At 43.3% G+C, this 17992-nt stretch overlaps 1 protein-coding gene across 10 annotated transcripts in view; it reads right to left on the reverse strand.

Moving 5' to 3' along the window:
- Window positions 1-1325: 1325 nt before the first annotated feature.
- The window catches only part of TARBP1 (TAR (HIV-1) RNA binding protein 1), a 65830-nt gene continuing 49163 nt past the window's right edge, over window positions 1326-17992 (reverse strand). For 2 of the 10 annotated variants that reach the window (XM_060406715.1, XM_027962425.3), the window contains 9 exons: window positions 17410-17559; window positions 15530-15616; window positions 12676-12872; window positions 11081-11162; window positions 8922-9093; window positions 2922-3113; window positions 2638-2762; window positions 2102-2238; window positions 1326-1735 (listed from right to left, as the gene is read on the reverse strand). In XM_060406715.1, coding sequence (XP_060262698.1) covers window positions 1567-1735; window positions 2102-2238; window positions 2638-2762; window positions 2922-3113; window positions 8922-9093; window positions 11081-11162; window positions 12676-12872; window positions 15530-15616; window positions 17410-17559 — 1311 coding nt within the window. In that variant the 3' untranslated portion in view covers window positions 1326-1566. Of the gene's footprint in view, window positions 1736-2101; window positions 2239-2637; window positions 2763-2921; window positions 3114-8921; window positions 9094-9422; window positions 10876-11080; window positions 11368-12675; window positions 12873-13969; window positions 15423-15529; window positions 15617-17409; window positions 17560-17992 lie in introns of those variants that run through there. The other 8 variants (XR_009598558.1, XR_009598557.1, XR_006058102.2 and 5 more) reach the window with 8 other exon arrangements.

Genomic DNA, 17992 nt, shown 5'->3' on the forward strand with positions numbered 1-17992 from the left:
AGGTATCTGGGTGAAGTGCATGTGTACTATCTTTGCAACTCTAATGCAAAACAAAAATTGTTTTAATAAAGCTGCAGAAAAACATATATACAGGGAACAGATTCTGAAATCTAAATATTATTTAAACGGACCCAGACAATGATTATGTTGCTGGAAGGTGATAGTTACCATTAAATAATAAAGTAATCCTAATAACAGAACCCTCAGAAGAACAGAAACAGAGTCAACCCTTGAGGGTTCCAGTCTTACTTTTGGCAACGATGAGCACAAGTCAGTCACCTCCTCTGAGTCCACGTAGACAACTCTAAGAATACAGACTACTATCTAATCATTATTTGAACCCTGAGCAAAGGTGACATAGGAAAATTTCCTAAAAACTTTATCTGAATGATTATGGCAAATAGATGGGGAAACAATGGAAACAGTGAGCGACTTTATTTTGGGGGGCTCCAAAATCACTGCAGATGGTGACTGCAGCCATGAAATTAAAAAATGCTTGCTCCTTGGAAGAAGAGTTATGACCAACCTAGACAGCATATTAAAAAGCAAAGACATTACTTTGCCGCCAACAAAGGTCCTTCTAAGCAAAGCTATGGTTTTTCCAGTAGTCATATATGGATGTGAGAATTGGACTATAAAGAAAGCTGAGCGCCGAAGAATTGATACGTTTGAACTGTGGTGTTGAAGACTCTTGAGAGTCCCTTGGACTGCAAGGAGATCCAACCAGTCCATCCAAAGGAAATCAGTCCTGAATGTTCATTGGAAGGACTGATGCTGAAGCTGAAACTAATACTTTGACCACCTGATGTGAAGAACTGACTCACAAGAAGAGAGCCTGATGCTGGGAAAGACCGAAGGCAGGCAGAGAAGGGAACAACAGAGGATGAGATGGTTGGATGGCATCACTGAGTCAATGGACCTAAGTTTGAGTAAACTCCAGAGTTGGTGATGGACAGGGATGCCTGGTGTGCTGCAGTCCATGGGGTCACAAAGAGTCGAACACAACTGAGTGACTGAACTGAACAGATGACCTATTTCATGGCTTTAAAAATAAGTTACAAACTTTACTGGGACCCTGGGTTGATACCTTGCCAAGCATGTTTCCTCCCTGAGAAATGGATACGAAGCAGCAGCAGGAGGCCAGTGACTCCCTCATGGGGAAACTAACTTTCCACCCCTCTGCCCCAGCCCCTGTGCTTCCTCCTGGCAAGGGAACAGTATTCACAGATAACTGCAGCCGCCTTAATCCTGCCTTCTCCCACCATAATCCACCTTTCTGACAATACTAATTTCTAGGAAAGAAAAGATCTTTCTAAAATTCATTGTTTTATTTCCACAATTAAAATATTTTATTAAAGAAGTAATACAACTTAGCCAAAAATGTTTATTAAAGGGGACAACATATACAGTAATATAGTTAAGGCACATGACAAAGTTTTGGCATTAAACTGTGAATAAAAAAGACAAAACTATCCCAGTCAATTTCAGAATCTATCTCATGAGTCCAGGTAGTTTTAAACGTTTCAGCAGCACCAACAACAACCCGTCTCAGGTGAGGCGCGGGCGTCAGGCCGTGGAGCCCCCCTGCTTCAGCAGCTGCTGCCTGGTGTACTCCCAGATCAGCAGCGCCCCACTCACGTGGACGTTGAGGGAGCGGATGATGCCCTGCTGAGGAATCTCCACGCACACATCCAGCTGCTGGATCAGATTTGCTGGAATCCCTTCACGTTCGTTGCTGATGAGGAGAAATGGAAGAAAGGTTAGTTTTCTTGTAAAAAACAATTTTTTTTTCTTAGACATCCTAGATATTACTGGAAGAGAAAGGTTAACAAAATGAAACAAGTCTATGGTACCAGAAAAATAAACAAGAGTGTAACAAGGTTTATGGGTTGATTCTGTGTTCACCGAACCATCCCCAACAGGTAAAGTAAAAGGAAAGCCTGGCGGGGGGTGGGGGGAGGGGCGCCAGAGAGTGGAAGGGGCTGGCGCTTTTCATAAACCTTTAAGTCAGAAGTCAGGTGTGGGGGTAGGATCAGGAGCCCAGGTAAAACTAAATCTTCTGAAACATTTTCGAGACAGAGACTCAAGACAAAGCTCTTACCCCAACAAGAGTAAAGACTTCTCAGGGAAGCAGTACCGGGTTAGGTCTAAACTTTTGGCAGTCTGTTCCACACCCACGATGGTGTAACCTTCTGCCTTTTTCTGTTGTAGATAATCGATCAGCTGAGGTGGTTTTACCTTAAAAAGAGCAGAATATTAAATTGTTCATTTACAGCCCTGCTGGGAATAAAAGAAAAAAAAAAAAAAAAACTTCTGATGAAACTGAAATTTGTTAACAGGAAAAGGACAGAATTATACACTATAAAAAAGGATGCTCCCAACATCATATACATTTATAAAATGAGTGAGTTACAACAGGACACATTTTACTAAAAAGTCTACATTATTGATGATTTCTAAAAATATAATAGTGTGAGAGATAATAAAAAGGAGAACAGAGTGGGCTGTATTTTACTTTTTAGTATTATTTTTAAAATATGACAGGCTGGACTACTGCAAAAGGACCGACAGGAAGACAAGAGTACTAGAAAGAGTCTGGTGAATGAAAATTTCAATAATCAAGCACTTTCCACTCACCTCCACTAAAGGAAGCCACTGTTCTGCTGAAACACTGAGGTGCTGAAACTGCTTGTCTCTGACACACTGAAGGTTGCCCATGACCAGCGCCGCGGCCCCGAACACCTCACAGGTCCGGCACAGCCCTGCACGGGACAAGCGGGGATCACTGCCGCCAGCCTAAGACCACGCCCACCAGGACCCGAGCACTCCTCTGGAGCTCCCGGGGAAGGTGGAATGTGGACAAGAGGCCCCAGATGGCACTGGGTCAGTATAGAGTTTCAAGATCAAGACTGTCCTTTTACCTCCTAAATTGGTTGGCTTATCAATGAGTGAGGCCACTACAATCAGTCTGCTGATTGACTTTCCAAGTTTGGCAGCACGATCCTGAAATACCAGCTCCAGGTCCAAGTCTGGAACATGGTTCTTCCACGGGATAATCTTTTTCTGAACATCAGTCCACTCTGACTGGTTATCTGCTTCACCTGAGTTGGAACCTGGGAAGGAAAAAGAAAATATAAACCTATTTACTTACATGCATATGTGCGTGTGTGTGTGTGTGTGTGTGTGAGATTTATTTTATTTGGTTTCTGGCTGCGCTGGGTACTCTGGCTGCTATGCACAGGCTTTCCCAGGTTGTGGTGAGCAGGGGCTATCACCGCTGCGGCGCACAGGCTCCAGAACGCGCTGCCTTCAGCAGCCGCGGCTCGCAGGCTCTAGAGCGCAGGCTCAGTCGCAGTGCAGGCACCGAGGCACATCTTCCTGGACCAGGGATCGAACCCGTGTCCCCTGCATTGGCAGGAGGATTCTTAACCACTAGACCACCAGGAAAGTCTCATATATTTTTTTATGAGCTTAAATGAACAGTTTAAAATGAGATTTTTAATTAAAGAACTTTAGCTGGATTCAGATACAACTGCCACTTTCAATAATAGTTGCAAATATTCAAATTAAACTCTATTAAGCAAAATACAACAACTTATGAAAATAAAAGATGCACATTTTTTCCATGTTCAGTTCAGTTCAGTCGTGTCCGACTCTTTGCGAGCCCATGAATCGCAGCACACCAGGCCTCCTATCCATCACCAACTCCTGGAGTTCTCTCAGATTCAGGTCCATCGAGTCTGTGATGCCATCCAGCCATCTCATCCTCTGTCATCCCCTTCTCCTCCTGCCCCCAATCCCTCCCAGCATCAGAGTCTTTTCCAATGAGTCAACTCTTCGCACGAGGTAGCCAAAGTACTGGAGCTTCAGCTTTAGCATCATTCCTTCCAAAGAAATCTCAGGGCTGATCTCCTTCAGAATGGACTGGTTGGATCTCCTTGCAGTCCAAGGGACTCTCAAGAGTCTTCTCCAACACCACAGTTCAAAAGCATCAATTCTTCGGCGCTCAGCCTTCTTCACAGTCCAACTCTCACATCCATATATGACTACTGGAAAACCATAGCCTTGACCAGAGGGACCTTAGTTGGCAAAGTAATGTCTGTGCTTTTGAATATACTATCTAGGTTGGTCAGAACTTTTCTTCCAAGGAGTAAGCGTCTTTTAATTTCATGGCTGTAGTCATCATCTGCAGTGATTTTGGGGCCCCAAAAAATAGTCTGACACTGTTTTCCGTGTTAGCATACCCCAAATTTGGAAGCATCTTAGAATCCTTAAGTCCCACATCCATAGTTTGGTAGCATTTTTTCTTAGATGTACAGAAAATAATGCTGTATCTTGCAAACAGTGTTGTTAGATTGGAGTTTTCTGTAGGAATACTGTATTCCAGAAAACAACATAAACAGTTTTTATCTTATTTTACAAGTACTTGGGGGCCCTTTTCTAAAATGAGGACTATTCTTTCAAATAATTCTCTCTTCACCAACTTGCTGAGCACACAGAACATAATGACCTGTCTAACTCTGTGTTCAGGTCTGAGATCCTTCTTCCAGGCTCTTCCTCAACCCTGTCCCACTCCGAACCTGACTGAGCAGACGGGGGCTCTGAGGTTCCTGGGGACTGAAGAGACCTGACCCGGACGGTGATGCAGTCCTATACTGATGGCATGCTCACATAGGGAGGCGTTACTAACGGGGGGGACGGCAAAGAGCCAGACCCAGGAGAGCTCCGGGGAGGGAGTGTTGGTGTGCAGAGCAGAGCATGGGAAGGGTGGTGCAGGCTGCAGACTTGGCACGTGCACACACGCAGGCTGCAGCAGGACAGGGCTCGGGCGGTGGCAGCGCTTTAGGGCTCTCACAGCAGTCAACTGATGGAGGCACATGACTCAGACCCGGTCCTAAGGACTTTGTGTATAAACAATTTATCATACAGACAGGAGGCAGTACAGGGTTTTAAGAAGACGTTAACAGTACTGGTCTTGTGTTTTAGAAAAATCCTCAAAAGTGATGTGGAGGAGGAAAAGCTGGGGATGGAAAACCATTGAGAGGCTTTTGCACTAGCCCAGCAAAGACAGAAAGTCTCAATTAAATGATGCAAGAAGGGCTGAAGAGGAAAGGCAGAGTTGCCAAGCTCCTGTAACGGATAGACATGGCAAGAGACAACAGGAAAAGAATGACTTCTGTGAGAGCAAGCAACCTCACTGATAGAAAGGGAATACTGAGGAGGAGCCTCTGGGTGGAACGCTAATGTGGGTTTGGACACTGCGTTTAAAGAGCTTACAGAAGAGCTGGTGCAAGCATCCAGCAGGCTTAGGAAAGAGGCTGGGAGAGACAAAGATCTGGAAGGTGCAGTTACACAGGTGGCTTCTAGCTGCAAACAAGTGAAAAATGTGCAAGGAGAGCCAACAGAATGGGAAGAAAAAATGAAGGCACCTAGGGGATCCTAGTACTTAAGTCTCAGCATAGAAAGAGAAGAGGAACTAAAGAGCCTCTTGATGAAGGTGAAAGAGGAGAGTGAAAAAGCTAGCTTAAACTCAACATTCAAAAAACTCAGAATACGGCATTTGGTCCCATCACTTCACGGCAAATAGATGGGGAAAAACTGGAAACAGTGACAGATTTTATTTTCTCAGGCTCCAAAACCACTGCAGATGGTGACTGCAGCCATGAAATTAAAAGACGCTTGCTCCTTGGAAGGAAAGCTATGATAAACCTAGAGAGCATATTAAAAAGCAGAGACATCACTTTGCCGACAGAGGTCCACACAGTCAAAGCTATGGTTTTTTCCAGTCGTCATGTACGGATATGTGAGCTGGACCATAAAAAAGGTTTGAGCACTGAAGAACTGATGCTTTCAAATTGTGGTGCTGGAGAAGACTCCTGAGAGTCCCACGGACTGCAAGGAGATCCAACAAGTCAGTCCTAAAGAAAATCAACTCTGAATATTCACTGGAAGGACTGATGCCGAAGCTCCAATACTTTGGCCACCTGATGTGACTCATTGGAAAAGACCCTGATGCTGGGAAAGACTGAAGGCAGGAGGAGAGGGGGACGACAGAGGATGAGATGGTTGGATGGCATCACCAACTCAATGGACATGAGTTTGAGCAAACTCAGGGTGGAAAGCTAATGTGGGTTTCCATTATCTCCCTGGGGTGATACCTCCCTGAGTGGGTTACTCAGGGAGATAGTCATGGACAGGGAAGCCTGGGGTTGCCAAGAGTGGGATATGACTTAGCAACTGAACAACATAGAAATCATATTGCAATATCTCTCTTTACCCGAAACAAACAAACAGAAAGACCTCTGCAGCCTTTCCCCACTCAGTAACTCCTCATCCCTCTCCACAGTGGAACTCGAATCGGACGTCAGGATGTGCTGTTGCTCCCTTCTCTCCTTCCCAGCGGGCTGTCCCTTCCAGCTCTCATCACCAGTCTTTCGCCCACACATCTTCACATTTGCTGACCTCTATTTTAGGGAAGCTCTTCCTCCAGGCTTTGCCTCAGTTGTTCCCACTTCCTGTCTGCCTCTGCTCAACTTCAGCTCCTTGGTGGTGGTGAAGTCACTAAGTTGTGTCCAACTCTTGCAACCCCATGGACTGCAGCCCCCCAAGCTCTTCTGTCCATGGGATTTTCCAGGCAAGAATGTTGGAGTGGATTGTCATTTCCTTCTCCAGGGGATCTTCCCAACCCAGGAATAGAACCTGGGTCTCCTGCATTGCAGGCTATGAGGGAAGCCTGAAAAAGGTCTTTTTAATCCTCTGTTACACCTTTACTCTGCTTTATTGTCTCCACAGTACTTTTTTGCTGACATATTATCCATTGCTATAGGGGTGTGCTCATCTAGGAATTAAGTGCCCTGAGGGTATGGCCTTTGTCTTAACTTTCAGCCTGTAGCAGGCATCAGTAAATCTTTGTAGACTGAGTAAATAAATTTAAGGTGATAGTATTAAAATGCATTCATGAACATCCACAGTATTTGATTAAACAATGCACATTCCCAGAACTGTCCTCCAGAGTTAAAATCTAAGGGCAGGACTCAAGATCTGCACTTTTAACGTTATCCAAGAGATGCTTGAAAACACCAAAATTTTAGAGAAGTATAAATTTAAGGGACAAGTGGGAGAGCTCAAGGAGAGGAAGAAAAGTCAGACTGAGGAGGAAAATCAGGGTAGCAGTAAACAAGCAAATAAATGCTACATAAAGTCAGGTAGAAAGTGAAGAGGAACTAAAAAGCCTCTTGATGAAAGAGGAGCGTGAAAAAATTGGCTTAAAGCTCAACATTCAGAAAATGAAGATCATGGCATCTGGTCCCATCACTTCATGGCATATAGACGGGGAAACAGTGGAAACACTGTCAGACTTTATTTTGGGGGGCTCCAAAATCCCTGCAGATGGTGACTGCAGCCATGAAAGTAAAAGACGCTTACTCCTTGGAAGAAAAGTTATGACCAACCTAGATAGCATATTCAAAAGCAGAGACATTACTTTGCCAACAAAGGTCCGTCTAGTCAAGGCTATGGTTTTTCCTGTGGTCATGTATGGATGTCAGAGTTGAACTGTGAAGAAAGCTGAGCACCGAAGAACTGATGCTTTTGAACTGTGGTGTTGGAGAAGACTCTTGAGAGTCCCTTGGACTGCAAGGAGATCCAACCAGTCCATTCTGAAGGAGATCAGTCCTGGGATTTCTTTGGAAGGAATGATGCTAAAGCTGAAGCTCCAGTACTTTGGCCACCTCATGTGAAGAGCTGACTCACTGGAAAAGACTCTGATGCTGGGAGGGATTGGGGCAGGAGGAGAAGGGGACGACCGAGGATGAGATGGCTGGATGGCATCACTGACTCGATGGACGTGAGTCTAAGTGAACTCCGGGAGTTGGTGATGGACAGGGAGGCCTGGTGTGCTGAGATTCATGGGGTCGAAGAGTCGGACACGACTGAGCGACTGAAATAAACTGAACTGAAAGTCAGGTATGGTAAAGAAGTAGACGAGACAGCTTCTGCTTTTCTGAAAGAAGCCACAGGGATGGTTCTGGGTTAGGGGAAGCGAAGAGGACAATGTGAGTGACAGAAATGCGGAGAATACAGATCACTGCTACACATCTCTTAAGGTTCATTGTGGTTTTAAAAATGGGTATAGGACTTGATCCTAGGTTTTGGGAGGGCAAGCTTGACTGAGGGGAGGAAGGAGCAGGAGGCGATCAACAGGGAAAGGCAGGTCCTAGAGAAAGCTGCAGGGAAGTGGCCGTGGCTGAGGGCTGGAGCCTAGGGGAAGATCTAAGAGGTAAGTGATGTCCAGCCAGAGGGAGCGAGAATGGGAAGCTCGGCTTCATTCCCAAAAGGGACAAGGAAAGAGACTGCTTAATTTGGCCCTTTAAAAAAAAAATCTCTTTTTTCAGAAATATATAGTAGAAGGCAAAGAAGAGAGAAGATTTTAGCTTTACATAGTAAAGCAGGTGAGGTTCTCTTTGGTTTTGAACAGCAAAACCAACTGACATTGGCTAGATTAAAGTACTAGTCAGGGGACTTCCCTGGTGGTCCAGTGGTTAAGAATCCACCTTCCAATGCAGAGGACGTGGGTTTGATCCCTGGCTGGGGAACTAAGATACCACATGCCCCTGGACACCTAAGCTCTATGAGCCACAACTAGAGAGAAACCCTGAGTGCTGCGACGAAGACCCAGTGAAGCCAAAAATAATAATAATACATAATTTTAAAAGCCTACTTCTAAAGTCGATGAGTGAATAATAGTGTACTCCTAAAACTAGGACAGAAGTGCAGAGTGACACCACACTGTCTGTCTTTTCTCTCACAGGGGGAGCTGAGGTCAGCACATCAACGAAACAGTGACCAACTATCGTTTCTAAGTAATAGAAATCAGGGAGCCTGATCAGGCAACAGGGGGAAAAGAAAACAAAAATGCTTACCTACGTCCTGCTGGGACCAGTCACCTGGCTTTAGTTCACACAGCTGAGTTGTAGAAAGGCACCACTGAAACCCTGCATCTAAAGGAATGTCAGTGAACCTGGTGAATTTACCAATGGCAATCCATTCATCCTCAATAAGGCCAGAGAGGCGTGGAAGGATGTAAAATATCGTCTGAAAGGAGAATTGTAAAATCTAAAATTTTTGCCCCTTAAAAATAACAAAGAAATACATGATAAAATGTTTCAAGTACAACTTATTATTACTGATGTATTCTTCCAAACTATCGTGTCTGATCAGATTACATACTTTCATTTGCATCTTGTAGAAACTGTCTTATCTAAATTTATTATCTTCTCTAAGAAATTAAGGGACTGATTTGGAAATCCTTAGGAGCAGGCAGATCTTCCGCTCCAGCATTTCTTACTGTACACACTACACACCATGTCGTGGACACAAGCAAAAAGTATTTGGGAACTGATGGGCATTAGTGTTGGGGGGTATTTGGATAAATACTGTTTATTGACAGACAAATACCTCCATAAGCAAACAAATTCAAGGTCCTGTGATGCCAGATCTTTACCCTCACTGTCATTATACAGATTTGGAATCCAGATTTGCATCAGCTGTATCTTAGCTGTGTGATGTCAGATAAGCCATTAGCCTTTCTTGGCTTCAACTTCCTCATTGATAAAATGAGGGTAAAATCAGGTTAAAACAGCACATGGAAGTAATTTGTAAACAGCAGTTATTCATTCATTACATAACAATCCTCCTTCCCTTTTCTTACCTATGACAAGAAAAGTGAGATCCAGAAATCCTCAAAGGTGACAAGGCACGTAAGAAGCAGAAGCACAATAGGCAATTTAAGAATGAAATAACAAACTTATAACATTGTGCAAGTCTTCATAAAAGCTTTTAGAATTAATATGGTTTTCAATATTCATGCAAACTTTAACTGGCTTGGATGCAACTAAGTGTTTATTAAATAGCTACTAAGTATAGCTCCAAATGTATAAGGAGAGTTCTCGTGAGCCATTATTTTATTTACATATACACATTTATGGTTCATATAATTAATGGACAATAAAATATATTAAATATATGAGAGTGAGGCAGTCAAAGTCAGGACGAAGGAAGAGGGGAAGCAAGGGACTTACTCCTGCTGGAGAAGTGAATAGAAAAGGCTGACTTAGCACTACAGAGTTATTAAGAGTCCTTCAGAAAGATGTCAAACAAAGCATTCTGGGCGCTAAAGGACATAGAACAGAACATGTTAAAATATTTGAAAACTCCTAAATAATTTTTGCAATGAAGCAACAGAAACCACACAATAATGTTCTATGATGAATATCTCACAATAAACAAATCTCTATATCTCTTTTTAAAAAGGCCAGCTTATTAGTAATCCACACACACAAATAACCCAACAGCAACAACAAAAACTCTTATGCACGGTAGCTTAAGTTACTGATACTTCCAAGTTCCTTAGAGGAAAGGTCCCAGGTCGTGTGTGTGTGTGTGTGTGTGTGTGTGTGTGTGTGTGTGTGTGTGTGTATTTAAATTTAGGTCACATAGTTAAAAATCAAAGACAAAACATGATAATTACAGTTGAAAAAGGAAGAAAGTAGTAATCATTTACATAAATTAATCTCTATATTGTTAATTAATTCACATGCTAACTGTAATAAATACGTTTATGGTTCTTAAAATTACATAGGCACATTATCTATTATGATCAGTGAGGTGATAGATCATTTGCTATACAATTTCAATCATCCAGAACCTAAAATATGCACTTAAAAGAGTAGATCTTTTTGATCTTTCATAACAATGGGCTTCATACAACAAATCTCACCTGCACAAATGTTTTCACTCATTTCCTTTTAATGTCAGAACAGATTTCTGTTCAGAGTGAAATATTCCCCCTTCCAGGGTTTACAAGCCAGACACTGCCTGAGAAACAGAAAGTGAAGATGACTAGCCAATTTTCACTGCTGAAGAGCGAAGCGCGAGCAAGCCGCCCGCACACGGCGACAGAGTAACACTGAGGACTTTACAACGTGAAGGCGGTGCTGCAGGGACAGTTAGCCTCATTACATAGCGATGCATCAGGGCTACAGACACGGAAGGAAATTCACACGCGCTCTTCTCTGCTCACCTCCAGACAGTAATCCTTCAGCGGGTGGAACGCTGTGAAAAAGAAATGCTCCTGGATGCGTCGCCAGTTCTTCTTCGCGCTCCTAAGGGTTAAAAACACGTCTGAGGAACGGAACTAGAAAATCGCCTCCGGTAAGAGTGAACACCAGTTAGGTCTTTTAAGCAGGCACTGTGGAATTTAGAATGCGTAGGAAATCTGTGAATTTTGCCCCAAGATTTGTACACCTCTATCTTCAAGATTAAAGCCTTTTAACAGCTGATCCTAAATGCGATATTTTGAAATAAAACCTGAAAAACAGACAAAGAAATTAAATACCTCTCTCCCAGTCCTACAACAACGATTCAACAAGAATGAAAACCAGGTCTCTCCTTCCTCAAAGAGATGGTGGTCAGTGGATTGGAAAATCGCATAACGGCTACCACAGGTACACCTCTCATGCCGGGGAAAAGGAATCCTAAAAGGGAACTGTATAAGAAATCTAGGCTGGGAGTCTTACGTCTCCCTCTGGCCATAGAGGCTTTGAAATTTTTTTTTTCCAGGACAGAAAATCATTACATAGGTCGCTTTTTCTACTCTGCAGATTCATGACACGCAGCCAAACAGCAGCAGTGTTCATAAGTCAAACAAAAGTAATGCAAGGGTTTAAATTCTTAACTTTAACAAGCACACACACAATACAGCAAGAAAACGAAAATTTGACAAGGCTGAAAAGGCAAAAGGGGTAGGAAAAAAATTATAAAACATGGCCACCAGAAGGTTTTGGGTTAAATTCATGATCAACAAACCCCAAGCTAAAGCAGGAATTTCAAGACGCCTTCTCCGCTCCCACCAATGTGCCTTCTTCACCCCTGAGTTCCAGTCCCTCCTGTCACTGAAGACCAGGCCTCAGTATTAGTGGGGTAACAAACAGGAGGCCTGAGATGAGAGCTCAGCCCCCTCCTTACAAGCTGCTGGCTCTGCCCCTTGGCTTTCCAAAGCCTCTTCAAGGGACAACACCCCAGTGCATATCCAAGCTCCCATCCCCTGGGTTCTGCTCTGCGCTGTGCACCCCTCCCAACTCCATCCACCAGAGCAGTGCTTTATCTGTTTGATATCAAGCATCTGAGTAGGATTTTGTTTGGGGAACCAAGAAGTTCTTTTAAAAAAGAAAAAGGAAAAGCTCCCAGCTTCAGTGGGGACACTGGAGGGGTGACAAGCACATGGCTTTAAAGTCAGATCGTGCTGCTTCTCGGTGGTTCTTTGACAGTAGAGGATGCTAACATTCAGCTGCACTGAAGAGAAACATCTCAAGATAAAGACCAAGAGTTAAAAAAGGCAAAAACAAGTCAATGATGGAGCTGATAGCACTTAGAACTGTAATTAAACTGCACATCAGTGAGCAGCTTAAATGCTCCCTGACCCGGCTCTGCACACCGCAGCCTGTGATGTGCTTAAGAGAAGCTGCTGCGGCCAGCACCCCCGACTCCTTGGCTGGGCACCCTCGACGCCTCTCCCCAAGCTCTGCTGGACCAGGCACCCCCGATTCCTTGTCTAGGTACCCCCGACACCTCTCCACACGCTCTGCTGGACCAGGGGAAAGGACAAGGCCTGCTTACCCTGCTCCGTGCATGTTTTCCACTTGACTCAGACTGGATTCAATAACAGAAGTTAAAGCCTCAAGTTCTTCAATGCGTAACCCCTTACACATGCTCCAGATTTTCTTAAGAGCGACTAGCGCATACAGTCGAATGCTAAAATTGTGGTTGAAGCACCACTGCAGCACGATAATAAGCGCTTGCTTCAGAATTAGTTTCTGAAAAGAGAGAATCATTCTTCACATGTAAACCAGGACCATCTGACCCTCTACTGTAGGACCAAAAACAAGGTCACAGATGATGAAAACGCTACAAAGCAATTCTCTTTCACTGGTTTTGCATCATCATTCTCAGACAGGTTAGAGATACCCTGGCATGGCCCTTTCCTCAGGAAGCAAAGTATCCTCCCAGCTCCTCAGTTCTTATTTATGATGCTGCCACACATTTCCCCCACACTCCAGCACCGAGGTCAACCTGAACAAAGCACTTTCAGGCTAACTATAATATAACCTGTATTTAAACAGTCTCCATCACTTATTACCGAGAAATATTCTTCAAGAGCTCTACTTCAGGCGAACCTGAAACTACTTCTAAGGCAAGCGATCCCACCAAAGTGCTGTTTTCCCTGGTCTTTGGTCTGAACCACTCTGTTTTCCCTAGTGGTGACTTTGGGCACACATAACATTGATTGGTGGCAGGAAAATTAAGAAGTGGGGAGAAGAATAGTAAGATAACTTAAACTTTGCTATAGTCTTTTTTAGTGAATTCACAGATTTTTCCATCTTCACAGCCTAGAGATTTTACACAATAATAGTCCCTAATCTGTAAAACCACACAGTTCAACAGATACTGAATGGCAAAGGAAGTGATGTGAAGTAACCTAGAAGCCAGATGGAGTCAAACATTTGATAAAGTATCAGGAGCTACCTTAATGTTCCTGCTAAATGGCTCACCGGAAAACGCTCCTGGCTGCACCAGGCTAACAGCCCAGCAACAGTGCGGTTTTTTGTCTATCTTATTTCCCTCAACAGACTGTAAGCAAATCTCTCCCCTGCACATATTTAAAGCAGAAAGATAACACGTGATAGTATCTGATGTTAGAGATTCTTACTCTTACCAGAAGGCGTTAGCACAAATTTTCACATGACTGCCATCTGGTTGCCAGACACTGTAACACACCATTGATTTTAAGATATTATGATGGTTTTTCAGGTTAAAATGTGTTGGGGAGACAGGTCTGGTTTAGGATTGATGAAAAAAGGTTAACCAAAAATTTGACTGTTACTGTGTTTAAAGACAACACTTTGAAAAAGTCTAGGAAACCTACTCCCAGAGTATTTTTATTTCAGACAGTTGACTGTTGAACAACAGGGGTCTGAACTGTGCAGGTCCACTTACACATGGATTTTTTCACTAAAAGCTTCCTACAGCACCACCTGATCAGCAGTTGGTTGAATCTGCAGATACAGGTGAGTAACCTTGTATTATGGTGACTACAAAGCTATATACTGATTTGCCACTGGGAAGAGGGTCAGTGCCCCTAATTCCTGTGTAGACTGAGGGTCAACTGTATTTCCTCCCAGAGTTTACAACACTGCAGTGCATTCTCTGCAGACTCAATAATACAGAATCTTGCTCTAAATCTTAGTTAGTTCAGTTGCTCAGTCATGTCGGACTCTTTGGGACCCCATGGACTGCAGCACGGCAGGCTTTGCTGTTCATCACCAACTCCCGGAGCTTACTTAAACTCATGTCCATCGAGTCAGTGATACCATCCAACCATCTCATCCTCTGTCGTCCCCTTCTCCCACCTTCAATCTTTCAAGCATCAGGGACTTTTCCAATGAGTCAGTTCTTCGCATCAGGTGGCCAAAGTATTGGAGCTTCAGGTTCAGCATCAGTCGTTCAGTGAATATTCAGGACTGATCTCCTTAAGGATGGACTGGTTGGATCTCCTTGCAGTCCAAGGGACTCTCAAGAGTCTTCTCCAACACCACAGTTCAAAAGCATCAATTCTTTGGCGCTCAGCTTTCTTTATAGTCCAACTCTCACATCTATACATGACCACTGGAAAGATCACAGCTTTGACTAAGACAGACCTTTGCTGGCAAAGTAATGTCTCTGCTTTTTAACGTGCGGTCTAGGTTGGTCATAGCTTTCCTTCCAAGGAGCAAGAGTCTTTTAATTTCATGGCTGCAATCACCATCTGCAGTGATTTTGGTGCCCAAAAATAAAGTCTCTCACTGTTTGCACTGTTTCCCCATCTATTTGCCAGGAAATGACGGGACCGGATGCCATGATCTTAGTTTTCTGAAAGTTGAGTTTTAAGCCAACTTTAAATCTTACTGGCAGGCTTCCCTGAATTCTTCACAGTTGCCACAGTGATGAACCAGAATTAGTTAGGATCTCTACTTATCTAGGGAAGATGCTCTAAACCTGAGAAAGATGAAAGAGCTGGCCTTCGCACTTTGAATAATGACAGCATTTCATATAAACCTTCAAGAACACAATGGCTTGTAAATACTCTGACCATAAGTTTCTTTGTACAAGCATGTGTTAAGTAACTCCACAGTTACATACAATGAGGGAAGTCTTATTTAAATAATTTTACACAAACGCTTATATGAAATTAAGAATCCTATCATTACAAGTTGCCCATTAACATGTGCTGCAGTAGACCTCAGCGTGTGTGTGCGTGTGGGCCACACCTTAGTACGCCTCTGTGTCAAAGTGCATCTGTCATTAGCGGGAGGGCAGAAGCAGAGAAGCTGCAAAACACACAAGGAATACCCCACATGAAGAAAGTTCATACAGATATATAAATTCTATTTTGATGGTCAAGCCTGAGCTCTTCTTATAAACAATTTATACTCACCTTTTCCAGGATATTTTCAGTAATGATGTCCAAATGTGACAAAACTGATAAAAATGTACAAATGCTTGTTTTAAGGTTTTCTTCACCCTGAAAATATATCAGATACACCAAACCGTCATTCACAGCTGCAGTGAACCCATGTCCCTCAAGGCACCAGGCTGGATGCCGTGGGGTTGGTGATGAGAGGCCAGCTCCTCTCTGATGCAGCCACGGCTTAGAGGAGGAACAGATGAGCACAAGCAAATAAAGGACAGGAATGACCTAGAGCCAAATGCCCACAGCGCAACCCTCAGCAGACACAAGGGCACTAGACACTCAACCAAGGATTGAGCAAGGGTGGAGGTGAGGGTGAGCTCACTGCAGAGTCGGAAGGGCGGGGTGTGGCTTGGGAAGCAGGAAGGAAAGGGAACAAGTGCAAACGAAGAAGACAAAGACACAGGCAAAGAGGAGGGAAGGTCCCCAAGTGGAGGGGAGCAGCAAAGGTTAAATACGGGCCTGTGCAGGCCCTGTAAAAGTCACAAGGAAAAACTGCTTGTAAAGGTGTTAAACCAGAATTTGGGAACCTTCTTGGTAAGTGATTTGGAATTACACATTATTTTAGCAATAAAAAACTGACGAACGCCAGGTGGACTGGAGACTATAGACACTACAGTTCAGAAACTGCTCCAAGAGGAACATTTGATGATTAATCCCTTTATGTAAGGAGTAGTTACTGCATGTCTTCCATGGGCCAGTAACTGTTGCAGAAAGAGGGGAAAACAAAAATGGGTAAGATTCTTGCCTTCATGGAGATTAGAGTCTTATGGGGAAGAAAGGTAAAATCCAATCAAACAATAAATCAAAATCCCCATTATAACAAGAACTATTTCTCTGCTACAAAAACCCATACTAAGGAGATCCAAAGTACTCAGGGAGATAGCTTCCTTTAAGAAAAGACTCAAAGCACATGTGAGCTTCCATCTGGAAAACTTCGCTATGCAGGCAAAGATGATAAAGAAGACCATTTCAGGCTGGAGCACGGTACAAACAGCCTGCTGATGAGGAGGAAAGGTACTCAGGTGATGAGAGGGGTACTCAGTCACCTAGGGGTCCCCAGTGAAACAAGCTTCCCCACACTCATGCCCTAATCCAGACCCTCCCCCGGCTGGGGGCTTGGTCATGCATCTGCTATGGGCTGATGAGCCATCCAAAAGCAGGATGCGATCAGAGGCCAGGGGAGCATGAGAACACGGGGACGCATCCTCCTGAAATGCTCATTCTTGGAACCTTGTGCACCAGAGAGAGGTCTGGCCTCCAAGCTGGAGACATGTTGAGATAGTGGTGCCTGGCACTTCGGCTGGCCCCTCGACTGTGGCTGAAGTGAAAACGCATGGGGGAAGAAGCCGTTTGCAGCCCCCAGCCCAGCAGACACCACATGCAGAATCACCCAGCCTGGCATAACCAGGAAAAACAGTAGATAGGTGGTTACAGGAGGGGAATGAGCAGCTCAGCATCATTACCAACAAGAGATGAGAAATCATTTGGTTAAGGAGAGACTGTGTATAGAAGGGAGACTCATTGTTCTTATCTCTAAGATCAAACAAAGACACTGCTCAGTAAATAAAAATATAGAAGGCACCTATTTCCCATATTTTTTAATAACAGAAGCCTTTTCCATCTTTGTTTTGTTGGAATAGAAAAGCTCTCAAATAAAAATTATGCTCTACTCAAGATAAATGCCAGAGCTTTGTCTCCTAAATTAATTCAAATCCTGCAAACACAATTTAGGATGTCAATATATTAGGGGCAGGGCAACGGAAAAAATCTATAAAGTGAAACAATGTCCCAACATAGCCCAAATCTTTTCATTAAAAAGACATGAAAACAATTCCTCTACTTACATAAGAAAAGCAGTTCCAGAACTTCGGAAGAAATTGAGGGAATTTATGAAGAATCAGTATAATAATCCATTCTATAAAATATTTTATGGATGCCTGGTTATTGATGAAGCCAGCCTGGAAAATCTTGTCAATAATTTTATTCAAGAAATTCTGAGAAAAATAAAGTTGACAAATTAAACTGTTATCATTATTAATTTAAAAATCTGAGCTATAATTAACATATAAAAAGGTGAAGGTTTACAGAATGTTGATGCAATGCATTTATTTACCGCAATATGGCCATCACCTCTGCAGCATCGGCTAATGCCTCTATCATGTCACATAATAATTTCTTTTTTCGTGATGGGAACAATTCAAATCTAGTGTCTTATCAACTTGGAAATGGCTATTAATATTTTTTTTGGCCATGCTGCGTGGGTTGCGGGATCTCAGTTCCCTGAACAGGGATTAAATCCAGGCCACAGCAGTGAAAATCTGAAGTCCTAACCACTGTGAATGGCTATTAATTTTAATTAAGAAACAGTCACTATTAAAAAAAAAAAAGCTTAAAGTTTTATTGTGGCATAAATATATGTTAAAATGT

This window comes from Ovis aries, chromosome 25, assembly GCF_016772045.2.
Source record: "Ovis aries strain OAR_USU_Benz2616 breed Rambouillet chromosome 25, ARS-UI_Ramb_v3.0, whole genome shotgun sequence".
Classification (NCBI taxonomy): Eukaryota; Metazoa; Chordata; class Mammalia; order Artiodactyla; family Bovidae; genus Ovis; species Ovis aries.